The sequence below is a fragment of the Macrotis lagotis genome, chromosome 7 (genome assembly GCF_037893015.1).
Source record: "Macrotis lagotis isolate mMagLag1 chromosome 7, bilby.v1.9.chrom.fasta, whole genome shotgun sequence".
NCBI classification, from domain to species: domain Eukaryota; kingdom Metazoa; phylum Chordata; class Mammalia; order Peramelemorphia; family Peramelidae; genus Macrotis; species Macrotis lagotis.
Window position 1 is genome coordinate 10162029 of NC_133664.1, and position 16370 is coordinate 10178398.

The window sequence follows — 16370 nt, forward strand, 5'->3', positions numbered from 1 at the left end:
TGGGAAAGATAATTCTATACTGCAATCAAAAAAAATGCATCACAAACTTAGGGAAATAATCCTTTTTTTTCATGAATATCTCAACTTCCCTTTAGTTGAAATATCCCCATGCATCCACTGTATAACCCTGGATGTAGCTCAGATAAATTTCAAAGCCCTACCAGGTAATAATAGTGAGCAGAGTAATTCAAGGGCTTGGGGGGAGGGAACTGTGCTTAAAGAAACTACCCTGATAGGTAATGGTTTTGACATCGGAATTCAACTGGGACACATTTTTCATCTCAGGACACATGCTGAGGGCTTTGGTGCGCTGGAGAAGATCAAAGACATGGATTCCCCCCCCCCCCCCTTTTCCTGCCTATGTTTAGTATGAAAAAAAATCATAAAAAAAAGATAAAGGAGAAAGAGCCATCACTGAAAGTGAACAGTAACCAATTTGGTGGGGGTGGGGATGGGGTGGGGGGGAAGTGAGTGCAATCAGGACAACAATCATCTCTGTCTCTGTTAAAGGGATTTTTGGGGGGGGGGTAGAATCTGCACCTGCTTATTTAAAAAGCAAAATATAGATAGGGGCCGAGCTTCAAATGAACCTTAGTTGGCTTTAATGCAATTCACATGATGCATGTTTCATCTTAACCATGATTTACATTAATGCAATGAAACTAAGGAAATATCCTGATGGCCTTGTCTCTATTTAAAGATATTAAGTAAATATGTTGAGTCCCTTTATGTGATTATCCTTATTCAAATGAATGGAAGACATTAGTCCAGACTAAAATGATGCTATAAATGAATGGTGAGTAGGGAATACATTCATATGGGGGGAAAATGAATGTTGAGGTTTCTTCCTTAAAATTCTGAACATTCAGATAAATGGCAGGACAGTTCGAATGACTGAATCAATACTTATTTAATTTGTTTCAAAATTTTGTACATTCTTATGTCTAGCTTCTACCCCCCCCAAAAAAAACACCCAACCAAAAAAAAATAACACTTCATTGAGTGTTCTTATTTTGAGGGGGATCCAAGTAAAAGTTGTCTGACCATTTTGAGGGTTGTTGTGTTGGTTTAGACATGACAAATATCTATATTTGTCACTGATCTTAGATGGCTCCAGAGGAGAAAGTGGGGTTGGTGGACACTGTACATCATAGGTGAAGACCAAAACCAAACCAAACCCAAACATCTCATGACCTATCTAAATGATGATAAATTTGGAAAAGAATGTTCAAGATTATATAATAGCCTGGGATCTGAACTCAAATCCAGCCTCAAATACTTAATACTTTTGTGATGTTGGACAAGTCACTTAATCTCTAAATTCCTTAGTTGCTTCTAAAGATTGGTGGAAGGATCAAATGAGAAAAAAATTCACATGCTTAGCACTGAATAGCAAATAGTTTTCCAGTGTGATCCCAGGCACTTTTCCCCATGAGCCCATGAGCTAGTCCTTTGATAGTTCTGAATGTCAATTTCCTCTTCTGCAAAATGGAGGTGCTAAGAATAACTATATGCCATGACTTGTGAATACCAAAGGAATAGCATTTATATGTATAGGGTTTTATCACACTTAATGAGCTATAGAACGAAACTATTGTTATTCACTATGATAGTTCATGGTGGGAGTACTCATTTGCAAAATGGCCCCTCTCTAGTTAACAGCGTTGTCATGAAACCAATATTTAGTGCCAGAAAATGGTATGTAAATTGGGAATGGGCATGATGCAGTCTGAAAGTCACTAACAATGAATATGACAAGGAAATTTGGAAATATGTATTAGAAGCCCTAACCCAAACTCCTAAAATATTTAGCACTATTTTATAAACAGATGTATGTTTGAAATTTTTCATCAATAGCTTCCAGGATAAGATTCTTATGATTTTTAGACTCTGGATAATTTTACAGAGATGAAAGAGAACCATGTAGGCTACATGGAGTCACATTGAGTTTCCTAAAATAGGACTATTCAACCAGTAATCACAAACCCTTAAGTTTTTGCTCTGAATCTCATCTAGATTCCAGAATTAAACATTTGACATCCTAGTAATGCAACAAGAGTCCATGATAAACAGCAAGATATAAAAATCAGGAAGCAAATATTCCTAATGCCCATTTCCAAACTACAACTTCAAGGAGATAGGGTGAGTCCTTTTCATTTAGCTTCTGGTGCTGGCTTATCAATCTTATCCTAAAGGCTAGTAGAACTGATGGAGGGAGAAGTCCCTAGTTCCCCCCTCTCTCTCTAGTCCCACCTTAATTGCTGTATCTTAGGGCCAAAGAAAATGAGGGAAGAGGAATGATATGGTAGCAACTTGCTCAGTGATTGAACCCATGAACCTTAAGGGTTGGACAAAAGTTGTATCTCAGCATCAGCTATACAAAGTATTAAAATCTTTCAAATAGAAGTACTGAGGATGGAAGCCATAATTGGGAGGAGTCTCCATGTCTTGTTTTCCACAGACCAAGAAAAGCCTTCTAATAACAGTAAGGGGAAATCAATGCAGCTGCAGCATAGATTCTTGGCTCCTATTTCTGTTTTTCTGCCCTTATCTCCCTTCCAGTGCCCCTTCTTGAATATTCTCAAATCCCCACTGTCTCATAAGAGTTTGCTTGTAGCCCCCCATTGAATTCATAGCAAATATTTCAAGGCCAACATAAATCTGCCCTGCACTCAATCACCTGCTGTGGGTTACTAAGGCTTGGAGGACATGTAGTTCTCGGTCCTCCTGACAAGAATATGCAGCCTTCTGTAATGGTCAAAGTATAGTGTATGCTAATATTACTAAAAAATCCTTCTCTGGTGCCTCATTGTGCTGCAGAGAATGATTCTAGATCCTTAAAGATTATTCCATCAGGACACCAAGTTTTGTAAAATTCTCCAAAGACAGTGAGGCTTTAAGAAGAGTCCTGGAGACTATTGACTTGATATTGTCACAACAGTAGAATTCAATACAAAAACCAAACTTATTCCCATATGAAATGGATCCCAGTTCAGTGACCCAGTTCAGTAATGGCATCAAGGGGTAGAAGTAAGGGGAACAACCATGCCCGAGAATCCCACATCACCTATGTATATAAAGTAAATTTGGCTGTTGATACTTTCTGTGATATCATGGAAGATTACAAAGTCATTATTTATACTAACCAGTCAAAGTGTATTTATGAAACACCTGTTTTTCTATATATCTGCCATTGCTAGTGACAAAAAGGAAATAAAAGGAAGAGGAAAAACCAATCAGTCTAAGACTATCATGTGTCATTGTTGACCATTATGCGTTAACAGTGTGATTGACGACATCATAATCTTCCTCGAGTCCTGCTCGAGGAAGGCCATCATCCCATTGTTCACTGTGCTGGTTATTTCCCACTTGGAATGGTTTTCTGAGTGATTCATTGAATTTCTGGGAACCATGTTTTAGAAGAAGAGACAAAATGCTCTGGATTTGGAGCCAGGGGACGTGGCTTCCTGTTATAGATCTGTGGGATCTTACAAGGTTCTTTACCCTCCTTGCCCTCCGTTTCTTTCAATTCTCATCCAACTTGAACATCTGTGAAACTAAGGAAGTCACTGAAAGCTGGTATATTTCCAAAGGAGGATGACCACAGTGGTGAAGGGCCTCCAGATCATGACATATGATAAACAGGACATGTATAGCCTAGAGGAGAGAAAGATTAATGGGGACATGAAGACTGATTTCAAGTATATGAAGGTTCATCTTGTGGAAGGAGGATCAAATTTGTCCTGATTGGCCCCAGAGGGTAGAAATAAGAGCAGTGAATAGAAGTTGAAGAGAGGCAGATTTCATTTGATTAAGGAAAAATTCCTAGCAGAGTTCAACCAAAGTGAACTTGGCTCCTTCAATTGTAGTCTTTCCTTAACCTGTTCCCTCTTGCTCCTTCTATGAATGCTGTTTAAGCAAGAGTTGGACTATTGTGGACGACATTTCTAGTGAACTGCAGATGGACTGGATGGCCAGTGAGATCCCTTTCAATATGAAATCATGTGAAGAAAACAAGAGAAGGCTATTGGAAGACTTCCAAGTTTTCAGACTGTTTTGTGTTGGAGATAGCTGTACCTTAAAACCTTGCTCTCTTCATTAGTGATGGGTAACCCAGATCACTCTTTCAAAAGAGGTCCCAGACAGCCTCCACTTTAACCACAGTTTATCTGTCCAGATTTTTCTTCTACACTTCACCAGCCATCTTGCAAATGAATATCCCCAATCCTCTCTACTCAATAATTTTCTTTTATGTATGTCTTTTCCCATTAAATGTAAGCTCCTTGAAGACTGAGATGGTCTTACTTGTTCATATTTGTGAGCAGTTTTTGGCACATAATAAGCATTAAATAAATGCCCATTCACATTGTCTTTCTCTCCCTCCTCTCTCTATCCATTCATTCTTCTATTTATCCATTTATTGATTCATCTATTTGTCTATCCATCGAGCTATATATCTACACATTTGCTTTTCTCTTCATTTCTTCTTCCCTTATTTCCCTTCTATCCATCTTTATATCTATAGATTCATTATTTACTAGCCATCCCTCTTTCTGTCATTCATACATCTATCCACACTTCTATTCCTCACTATATTGCTATATCATCTCTTTATCTATCCATCTATCTCAATCAGTGGATCTATCAATTATCATTCTATCCCTCTCTATTTTTCTCTCCTTTCAACTCCTCTTTATCCATCCAGACATCTAAATATATATGTGTATGCATATATGTCTATATGTCTCATTGTATCAATCTTTCTGTCATTCTCTCTCTCTCTCTCTCTCTCTCTCTCTCTCTCTCTCTCTCTCTCTCTCTCTCTCTCTCTCTCTCTCTCTCCCCCAAATTCAAAGAGGCATGCCATTATGCAGTTTGGTCACCAGATGGTGACAACTGGACTACTACTACTACTTCTACTAGAAAGGAAATGTAATGAAGACTCAAACAGACAAGTAAGCATGTGGTAAAAGCTGTGAATATAGAAGACTTTAACCAAAATAATGGAGATAAAGAGAAGCTACACAGAGATAGATTAAAGAGTAATACCTACCATTTGAATCAGGGGAGCTGAAAAGCCATTAGAAAGAAAAGTAGGTGCTAAAAATTTTTAAATGGCCCCCAGATCTTATGTCCTGTATTTTTTTCTTTATCATAATTGAAACCTGACTTGAGAATTCTGTGAACTTGACAGCAGACTGAAGCAGCTGCCCTATTGAAGAAATTATTGATGCTATTTCCTTGATCATTAAACTTTTACTCCATTATCAATAACATCCCCCAACCTTCACCACCTTGTCCCCCCGATTGCTTCCTTTTGTGTTCCAGTCATTCTATTTCCAGCTGATCTTACTCATCATGTCTGGATTGACTCTCTTCACAAACCTCAATGTAGCTCTTCCCTGATGACCGAACTTCTCCCTTTCTCCATATGTTCTCATCAGTTGTCTTGTGGTTTGCAACTGCATGTTATTTCTAGTCATTAGGTCAGTGATGTTTCTTCTACACCAATGAGAAAAGGAATAAGAGGAGGTATGTCTTTGTGCATGCATGAGAACGTGTGTGTATGTGTATATGTGTATGTGTGTGTGAACGTGTATGTGTGTGTGTGTGTGTGTGTGTGTGTGTGTGTGTGTGGGAGTGGGGAATGGCTTCAGTGACCAGGTCCAGTCTTGTCCAATCCATCAGTAGCAGAAAGGACTACAGGATTCTTGGCTATCTGTCATACTCTATGCTAAGAAGAGATTGTGGAAACATTCCTAAGCTTGTGCACACCATTGTCCTGCTAGACTTCATGCAGAGTACACTGAGGAGCCCTATTCCTCCCAAGTTGCACTGGAATGACCTTGTCTCAGCACTAGTCTAAATGGCTAATTATGAAGAATTCAGCCCAGACCACATTAGCAGAGCCAGTGTTTGCTCTGCATACTACCCTCACATCTGTTGTCTCTTTAGTTCTGGGCTTTGGGTTAGGGGACCTGAATCCTGGTGCTTTCTTTAAATACATGTTTGGAAAAGAATGTGCTTCTGTAATGTTTTGGTCCTAAGAGACAGTGCATCATCATTTCAGCTAAAGGTGTGTGGCCCTGGCTAGTTTGGAATGATGTCTAGGCTAATAAATGACTGACCCATTCAATTGAATGATTGAAATGAATAAACCTCATCCAATAATTTTGCTCATTAAGATGAATTTCATTGAAAAATAGAATCTATATACAATTTAGGACTTTGCCCAATAATGTTTGGTTGATTTTTTTGAAGAATTAACAAAGTATAGAATTGAACTCAGCGTGAGCTGTTGCCATAAATTGAAAGTCCACAAAAGAAGAGATTTTTGCTTGTTTTGTTCTCTTGGGGAAAGAAGAGGTTGAAACAAGAGGACAGAGGAAGAGGACAGACAATCCATCACCAAGCATTTATGACTGTCCTACCATGTTCCAAGTACTGGTTAGGTGCTGGTTGATCACTGATGACAGAGAAGAGACAGAGCTTCTTAATTCAATTGTTTTCTTTTTTTCTCCTAAGGAGAATGATCTTTGGAAAGGAAAGGATGAAATACTAAAGGGCTATTAGGGAGTCACAATCTGGCAGACAAGAAGATAGAATGAACACAGCCTCTTGTAAGGAAATCAAGTTCACTGACCTAATGATAATAATTAAAATTTAATCATGGTTAAGTTATAAAACCCAGATATTTCACAATGATTTTCTCATTTGATCCTCACAATATGCTTGAGAGATAGGTGCTATTAGTCCCATTTTACAGGTGAGGAAACTGAGGCAAAGAATAAATCATTGGGTTAGAGTCAGATGATTACATCCTTGGACATTTAAAGAACCATTTGATATGCTCCATGAAGATGACTAGGTGACAAAGTGGATAGGTATAATTGGAGTCAGAAGACCCAAATTCAAATGAGACCTCAGATGGATGCTAACAGTGGCTTCCCTGGTAAATCAATGGACCTCTCTCAGACTCAGTGTCTTCATCTGGAAAATGAGTGGGATGGATTTGGTATTCTTTCATGTCTCTTTCAGTGCTACATCTACGATTGCTGACTCACTCTCAATGATATTTGAAAAATTGTGAAGAAAAAGAGAGATCCTAGAAGACATTCTAAGTTTGAATGTCATAATTTTGAAGTTTAGGAGCAGATTTAGGCCAGCAAACCATAGACCTATTAAAATTCCTAGAAATTCCTGGAGCTTTTATTAAAGAGGTGATTGGTGAACATCTCCAAAAATGGAACAGTGATAGACTGCGAAGAGCCAGTATGACTGTATCAAGATCAAGACATTCCAAACTAACCTGATTTTCTTTTGTGAGAGATTTTAGGAATAGGCTTTGGCAGTGCGTTGGTAGTATTTGATGAGAACAACATAAGATGTTTTAACAAATGCTTTGACAGAAAACATATTCTTTAAAAATTTGGAGAGGTAACAAGTTCACCAACAACAACAGCAATGATCATCATAATCATTATTATAATTAACATTTAAATAGTGCCTACTAAGTGGTAGGTGTTTGACTAAGACACTTATAAATCTATCTCATTAATGTTTGTACAACAAGACAGATATTAGGAAGTTTGAGGGGCTGAACTTTGGACTGAAAGAGTAATTGTTATAGTTCAAAGTCAAGTTGGCAGGAAGTCTGCAGAGGAGTAACCCAAGAATCTAGGCTTCCTCCTATGTGGTTTGACATATTTTATCAGGTACTTGGAAAAAGGCTTAATTGTCAGGCTCTCCAAATTTGCAGACAACACAAAACTGCAAGGGATAGCCAACATATTGGATGACAGTCAGGATCCAAAAAAGATTGTAGCAGGATAAAATTCCGATTGCATCTAGATAGATGAAAATTAGGAGAATTAATACAAAATCTTGTGCCGGGGTGCATTAATCAACGTTCCATTTACAGATGAGGGAGGCATGGTGAGACTCCCAACTGTCCAAAAAAGTCCTGGGGGGGGGAGGTAGAGCAAATCATGGGCTCATCATGACTCAACAGTCTAGTGTGACAGTCTCTAAAGCCCAACTGACCCTGGTCAGCACGAAGAACTGTGTAGTTTCCAGGAATATGGAGGTGCTCGTCCTCCTGTACCCTTCCTTGGTTGAACTGCATCTGGTATTTAACCTCTAGTTTGGGAAGTCACATTTTAGGAAAGACTTCGATAATCTGAAAAGGATCCAAGGGAAAGCAGGATGTTCATAAAGCCAAAGATGTTGAGCTGAGAGGAACATAAGAGGCATCGGCTCTAATCCTCCTTTTAAAATGAAGAAGCAAGCCAAAAATGTTCTAGTCAATCACTGAACTCGGTCCCTCTGACTCCAAATCCAGAATTCTTTCTATGTCTTTATTCTGCCTCAAGAAGAAGGGCCTTGATTCTGGGTCATATGATACTGGGCTAAAATAACTAGTGATATTTGCTCTGGAGAAAAGTGGACTTGTTGGGGTATGATGACGATATCATGCCTCTGTGAAGAGGAATTATATATGTGTTAGGGGTTCTGAGAACCTCTTCCTTCTACCCCACTCACATATCCACCACTCTAGGATATGGTCTCATTATATTTGCCTGAAATTACCCTCTGCCTGGACTGCTGCCATAGCCAATAACTGATCTCCCTTCCTCCAGTGTTACCCCCTCCAATCCATCTTTTGCATGGCTGCCCAGTCTTCTATTGTTCTTACATTATCTTGTTCAAAAGTCTTCAGTATTCCTATTGCTTTCTTTTCTTTGTTATTTTAAACAAACCTTTGATGTTATTGGTGAAAGAAACTTTCTGTGAGGGTATTTCTTCCATTGCATATCTTAGAGATATTAGAGTCATAGTCTCTGAGAGTTAACTGGAACAGTGAGCCGTGAGCCATCTGGGGTCACATCAAAGGCAGACTACAACACGGGTCACAGTGGGCCCAGTCTGGGGGACTATTCCCATTAGCCCTTCTCTTTCCCAATCAGAAAGCTTGCTCACATAGTACTGGCACTTTTACCCCACGTTGGTTTCCATATATGCTCACAGAGACAGTATTTGGTAAGGAAAAGACTTAAAACCAGTATTTTCTCACTCCAAAGTCAATTTTCTATCTGCTATGAAATGCTGACCCTATACATCAATGTGTAAATCTTACATAGGTATCTATTTCTTTCACATAACTGTTAGACTGTAAGCAGCTGTGGGGAAAGACTGACATTTTCACTATTCCATGTCTGGCATATAGCACAGTGTCTTCCCTGCTGAATCATTTAATCATTACTTGTTGAACTGAAAGATTTTATCTAACATAAAAGGAACAAATGCTATTTAATTAGTCATAATCTTGTTGTCTTGAGCATATTTTCAGGGTCAAACTTCTCTGGAAGGAAACCAGCCCCTTACCCATTAGTATGTATTTTTATCACTTGACTCAATGAGCAACAGTCTTGCTACCTTCCCAGTTCTCCACAGACCTGGCATCATGACTATGGCACCAGACTTCTTGGCAGAGGTAGGATAGCCCTATAAACCAGAGCCCAATTGTGATTCTAAAGCATTTCCTTTTCCATCTACTCTTCCTCTTTCTGATTATGCCAGACGTTCCTGGCATGCTATGAGATTCAGTTTCTAAATGAATCCTGCCTTGCATCCTGTTCTTCTCATAGTGTTTCACAATTAAGGGGACCAAAAAAATCTCGATGATGCTGCCCACTTAGGGAAGGCCACATCAAAAGGTAGAGTTCACCCAAAATCATACACACTTTTTCCAAAGACACAAACAGTTCCTTGAGAAGGATGTCATGCTGTAATTTGTTTTGTGAATTCTATAAACCACAACACATTTACTCAAAGAGAAACTTGACCTTTCCTATTCCTTCTTCATTAACTTGCAGCGATCTACCTTCCTTCTCTGAAAGAAGCATTACATGAACTTAAGACTCATTTGTTGTAGCATACATGCTTTTCTTCCTTTTTTTATAATCTAGATTGAATTTTATTAAGGTACTGAGTTTAATTTTTATCCAGGGGTCCATTGGCTTTATGTAATAATATTTTATGGGAAGCAGTCATTTGTCAAAAGACCAAAGGTACAACTATTGAAACTTTACAAAAAGGAGACTCTGTCCTATTCATTGGGTGAAGGGAAAGGCAATATCTATTCTAAACCCTGCATTATACCCCCATCCAAAGCATAAAAAGCCTTATTACTGATTTTATGGTAGTCAAACCTCTTTAGGGATTTGGGGGGGATAAAAATGTAATAACAAGAAATGGACACAAAATTAAGTTTCCAAACTTCTTATGTCAGAAAACATCTGATAGTCCTCCTGGAGGGGAAATTGACTGTCGACTTAGGTCGATGTTTTGCCTGAATTAAGTCCATTGTCATGATCAGCTTTTTCCATATCTTCTAAAGAATTCTTGGTTATTTCAAACATAAAATCTTTTATTATCACAAATGCTTTCCCATCCTCTCAGTCTTTCTAAATATTTTTCTTTTTTATACATTCTGTCCTTCCTCCCTCCTTCCCTCCTCCTTCCCTCTTTCCTTCCTTCCTTCTCCAAAATTTAGTAATTTAGTAAATTTGACTTAAAAGTCAAAAACAGTGAGAGTATAGGAAGAGAGTATCTTAAGACTATTAATGAATCCAAACAATAAGAAGTGAAAAGATTACATTTAGGGTTCTGAAAGATCTGTTAGATGTGATTTCTGGGTGAACTTTAGAAAGATTGGAGAATGGGAAAGATATTGAAGTACTGAAGGTGAGTAGTATTTTCATTTTCAAATTTAAGAAAAAGGTAGAGCCTTCTATGGACAAGTTATAGAGCTTATCTCTGAAAAACCCAATACTTTAGTATTAGTTATTAAAGGAGTGCTGAATTAACATTTATAAAAGTAAACTGATTTCTGAATATCAGCATAGCTTCATCAATAATAGGGCAGGAGAGACAAAGGTGATTTAATTTTTAAATAGGTCACTAACCTTTCCGTGACATCAGGAAGTCTTGGTCATAGATATTTGGATTTCATCATGATGTTTGGAAAAGATTTTCATAATATCTTTGTTGCCAAGATGAAGAGAGCCAGACTAGATAATATAACAGTTAGAGGGAATTAGAAATAATTCATAGCCTTGACCCTAAGAGGATTGATTAATGAGTTATAGTCATCTTGGAAAGAGGTCTTTCTGTATTTCTTCACTTGAGTATATCTTTTAAAAGTAAAATGCAAGACTCATGCCTCTTCTTGGGAGACTGAGACTGAAAATTGATTTGGGCTTAGGGGTTTGGAGCTATCACTAAGCTGGTACAATGCCCATGTGATGTCTAGAACAGGGGGCCATCTGTTTGCCTAAAGAGGAATCTTCACAAGATTGTTATATATCTCATTCTGGAAGGGACTTCAAAGATTCATCTACTCTGAACTCTTTATGTTGGAATTGAGGAAACTAAGTCTCTGAGAGGATAGGGAAGATCACCCGAGTCATATAGGCAATAAGTATCAGAGTAGGATATGAACTTTGGTCCAGTGACTCCAACTTCAGTACTTTTTCAGTGTCTCTACAGCACATTTGAAACACAGTCACCATCCCCTTTTCACAATATACCCTTCAGGTACTGGGAAACATCTCTCCTGCTTATTCCCATCCTACCTGCCTTCTCCTGCCAAGTCTTTGTTTTGTAGGACAAATAATCCAATTTCTTGAGTTGATCTCCGTAGGACCCTCTACCTGTGATTGTTGAAGTCCTAAATGTGGTGCCCAGAACAATGAAACAATCCAGATGTGGAATGACCAGAAGAGGAGGCAGTGAACCTAGGCAGCATTTAACTGCTGGCAATTCTGGTCTATCAATGAAGTGCCTATAGAGTAGTACATGAATGAGACAGAATACATAACAAAGATGTCAGTAGCGGGGAATCTTGGGAAGACACATATCAACTGATTCAGAGTTAAAGAAGCCAAGTCATTCTACACTTTAATGAAATTAAGAAGATCAACTTTGCCATATGACACTGTTGACTCATGCTGAGCAAAAGTCCCAGAGCTTTCCAGATGAACAGCTCTCTGACCCCTCTTTACACCAACCAATTTTTTTTAAAGAGTAAATACTTCACAATTATGTCTAACTTCATCTAATTAAATGCAGGTTCACATTGTAGCCAATCACAGTGTTTTTGGAATGTGACTTTGTCATCAGCTGGGTGTTAAACATTGCCCCCATTTTGTTACCAGATACTGATCCTGTGCACTAATATCTGATGCCCACTGAGTCTATTTCACAAGAAAGGAACATGAAGAAAACAGAAATATTCGGGAATTTCTATAGCTAGAAATGTTCATTTTGTCTCTTTGTGGAAAAACATTTCAGATGCATGACCCATGGCACCATTCATCAACACAGGCCCATATGAATTGTTGGACATCCAAAAGAGTGATTCTGTCCCTCATGTTGCAGCATGTGATTAAATGAGTTGTGGAAACTCAGTCCTTGGTGCTTGATTTGTGATAGATAAATGTTTCCAAAGACCTGATCCTAAATAACTGGGTCAGAATCTGAGTTATCTGAACTGTGCATGGAGGTAATTTAGGGGCTCATCCGAAAGCATATTCTCATACTTCACTTGATGGGTTGGTAATTTTGTCATTGTACTTTTCTCCTATTCCATCATAGATAATGAATTCTAAGTAGACTTTAAGCATTTCTGTGGCCAACACTTTTATTGTCTGTAGGACAATCTGAAGATGAACCTCTTTCAAGGTATACAGGTCTTCCTCTCACAGACATGCTGTTCATGATGGGTTTCCACTTGGAAGATTTCTGAAAGAGGAAGACCTGCCTAGGGCTTACATTCTGACACCTGAGAATCCCTCTTCCCTGCTATGAATCATTAGAACAGAATCTGGTAGAAGGGGCCTGAGGGAAAGGGCTCAAAATAATGGTGGTGAGTCATTGTTGCTCTGAGCAATTAAGTCAGAAGCAGAATTTGAACCTGTATCACCTGACTCTGGGGACAGTGATAGTTCTGTTGTAGCAGACCTCCTCGAACTTTGACTGATGCTTATAAATCAATGGGAAAATAGCTTTCTTTTCTTATGCCACTATGTTGAAACCTCCTCCTAGGTCCAACACTACCTGTCACCTTCATGGGAATGGCCATATTGGTGTTTTCTTTCTAGTCATCTTGCTTAAAAGACAGAATTATTCAATGTCCTCAATCAAATGGGGGATAAACACAACTGACTACTTGACTAGATGATGATTGTGGGATAAGCAGTAGGAGCATCCTTCTCACACACTTAGTCCCCAGAGTATAAAATGAAAGAAGACTGATCAAGAGAACCATGTCCCCTGGTAATAGCCTATGGACTGGGATTTGGGGCTAGTTGTATTTGAAGGAAAGGTCATGTATTTTCCAAGATCTTACACTAAATGACCAAAGTCACATGGATTCCTTGTGGATCTAAAGATGAATGGATTATTTCTTTGGGGAATTCCTACTGGAGTTTCCCAAGCTGTTGTTCTGTCTTTTGAAGTAAAGGAAGAGTTTTGTGTGTGTGTGTGTGTGTGTGTGTGTGTGTGTGTGAGCATGTCTGTATGCACTGCATTGGAGAGAAGGTGAAGCTATGTCAAAAATAGGAGATAATGGGAATGGGGATTGTATTGAAACAGTATTTCTGTTCACAATCTTTGGTCGTGCAGAGGAAGGAAAATATAAGGCAACTTCTCATTGCCATTGTTAGTCGATTGAGAACCCAGTACTTACTGAGTTCTTCCCATAAGTGAAGCAGATCACTGTGTCTGAGGTACAAAGAAAGGCAAAACAAAAAACAACAAACAAGAAAACTATTTCCCCTCAAGAAGCTCTCACTTTAATGGAGGAGATAATAACGAGATATAGAGAAATATATCTGTGTAGATATATATGTGTGTGGGAGAGTGTGAACCAAATTGTGAACATATATGTGTGAGTATGTATGTATGACATCTAGTTATATGAATATTTATAAATACACAATACTTATTTATCTAGCTACATAGAGAGATGGGTAGAGAGAGAGAGGGAGGAAAAGAGGATGAGAGACAGAGAGGAGAAGAAGGAGGGGTAGGGGTAGCAAATGGGGTTTGAGAAAGTGAAGGGAAGAGAACAGAAGTCAAGTCTGAAAGTCAAAAACTGGGAGAAACAAGACAAAGCCTCTCACTGAAGGAGGGATATGAGATATGAGCTGAGCCTTAAAGGAAGTCGGAGAAACTAAGAAAGAGGAGGGAAGAGACAAACATTCCCATCATAGTGGACAACCATGGGAGCAGAAGATGATGCCTAATGTTTGAAGAATTACCAGTGGTCCAGCAAAGCCAAATATCTGCCTAGATGGGGTCAATAAAATGAAGAAGACTGGAAAGACAGGAAAGGGTCAAATTGTAAAGACCTTAAGGCTCAAAAGGAGGACCATCTATTTGGCCTCAGAGGTGAGAGGGAGCCACTGGAGCCCACTGAGGAAAGAGTTGATATTGTCTGACCTCTATTGGAGGAGAATCTCTTGGGTAACAGATTGCAGAATGGACTGGAGAAGAGAGAGATGAGTCAGGAGATTTATTAGGATACCATTGAAAAAAGACCACATGAGAGGTAATGAGAACCCAAAATAAGGCTGTGGCTGCAGGAGTGGAGGGAAGATTCATTTGAGAAATTCGATGAAGGTAGAAATGACAAGTAGTTGGCAGCTGGTCATGTTAATATTAGAAGCTAAAATTCTAAGAAATGGAGGTGAGGAGAGAGTACAACCTAGACATATGGAGCCATTAGGGTTATGTCACTGGAAATGGTGTTACTGCTTCTTATCTATGCATCTAGGTGTCATGAGAATAAATTAATACTTTAAATAGATTTACCTTTAAAACTTTAATATGTATATAATAGTAATAATAACAGCAATTATATAGACCCATGTTCCAGGCATTGTATTAAATACTTGCAAATATTTTCCTATTGACTACAACAATTCTGAGAGGTAGGTGATATTAGTATCCCAATTTTATAGTTGAGGAAGTTGAGCCAGAGATTAAGTGACTTGCCCAGGAACAGAATTTGAATCCAGGCCTTTGGGACTCCCAAGTCTAGCACTCTATCCACTGCAGCACTACCTAGCTATCTATATATTTGAATATATATATATATATATATATATGCTCACAACATGATTTTAGTAAGGGGTGTGTATCACTTCACTGGCATAATGAGAAGGTAGAGTTGTAATTTTATTTTCTTAGACCAATGATGGAATTTTCCAATTTTAGATCAAAACAACCAGAGCAAAGCCCAGATATCCCTTTATCTCCTCTCCCACAAATGCTTCTTTGAAGAAGTGGGGGGAGTAGGGGTCAGGGAACCTGACAAGTTGGTAACATAGGAAGGAATGTCCTATCCAAGAACAACCAGGAGGGGGTGCTGTCCTCAATTCCCGGCCATCACTTTCTAGTTTTGTCTGAAGTTGAATCCCCTGATCATAGACTCTGGACTTGATTATAGGAAATTTTGTGTGTGTGTGTGTGTGTGTGTGTGTGTGTGTGTGTGTGTGTGTGTGTGTGTGTGTGTGTGTGTGTTTCTTCTGCAATAGTCACCCCCCACCATGACAAATATTTAATTTTTTTTTTCAGTTTGGAAAGCAAACATTTTCCCCAAATAAATTTACTGTTCAAATTGACACCAAGTTCTTCCTAACTGGAGCCGGTTTTCCACTGAAACTTGGAGTATTTCTCTGTAAAATATTAGTCACTCCTTTGGAAGAAGCAGCTTTTGTAGGCAGGGGCATAAAATGGGCACAGATGTGGGTGCAATAATAGAGATTTAAGACAGTACCTGGATTTCGTTTTTTTACTTGTTTAAAGAAAATTGGGGAGCAGAGAAAAAAAAGATGAATAAGATGCCAAAATAATGGTATTTTGAATTATTGAAATGTGGGTTTTTTGATGTACTTCGCCTTTTAAAAATTCTTTTCCTAATTTTTGAAATTATGCTAAGCCATGTCTTGAGGAGCAGATCCCCTAGGTTTGTTTGGGGTTCTGGTTCTTCCCATATGTAACTGGCTATATTTATCCCATGCAGAACCGTAGTGATGCCCATTGCCAGAGAATTTGGTCCAGATCTTGTCCTCGTTTCTGCGGGATTTGATGCTGTGGAAGGCCACAGCCCTCCACTGGGAGGGTACAAAGTAACAGCAAAATGTAAGTATCAAAGTTGGCCATGTCCTTATTTCTGGGCCTTTGGGGAGAGCAAATCCCTGATTTGGAACTGAGATTTACTTGAAGCAAGCAAATTGTGTGAAATATTTTCAAACAATTCCAATGAGGCTGCTCATTGCTCCAAGCAACTCATCATTCTTTCT

At 38.7% G+C, this 16370-nt stretch overlaps 1 protein-coding gene across 6 annotated transcripts in view; it reads left to right on the forward strand.

Moving 5' to 3' along the window:
- HDAC9 (histone deacetylase 9) overlaps positions 1 to 16370 on the forward strand; it is a 947449-nt gene that overhangs the window by 796127 nt on the left and 134952 nt on the right. For all 6 annotated transcript variants that reach the window (XM_074195439.1, XM_074195435.1, XM_074195433.1 and 3 more), the window contains one exon: positions 16091 to 16209. In XM_074195439.1, coding sequence (XP_074051540.1) covers positions 16091 to 16209 — 119 coding nt within the window. The remainder of the gene's footprint in view (positions 1 to 16090; positions 16210 to 16370) is intronic.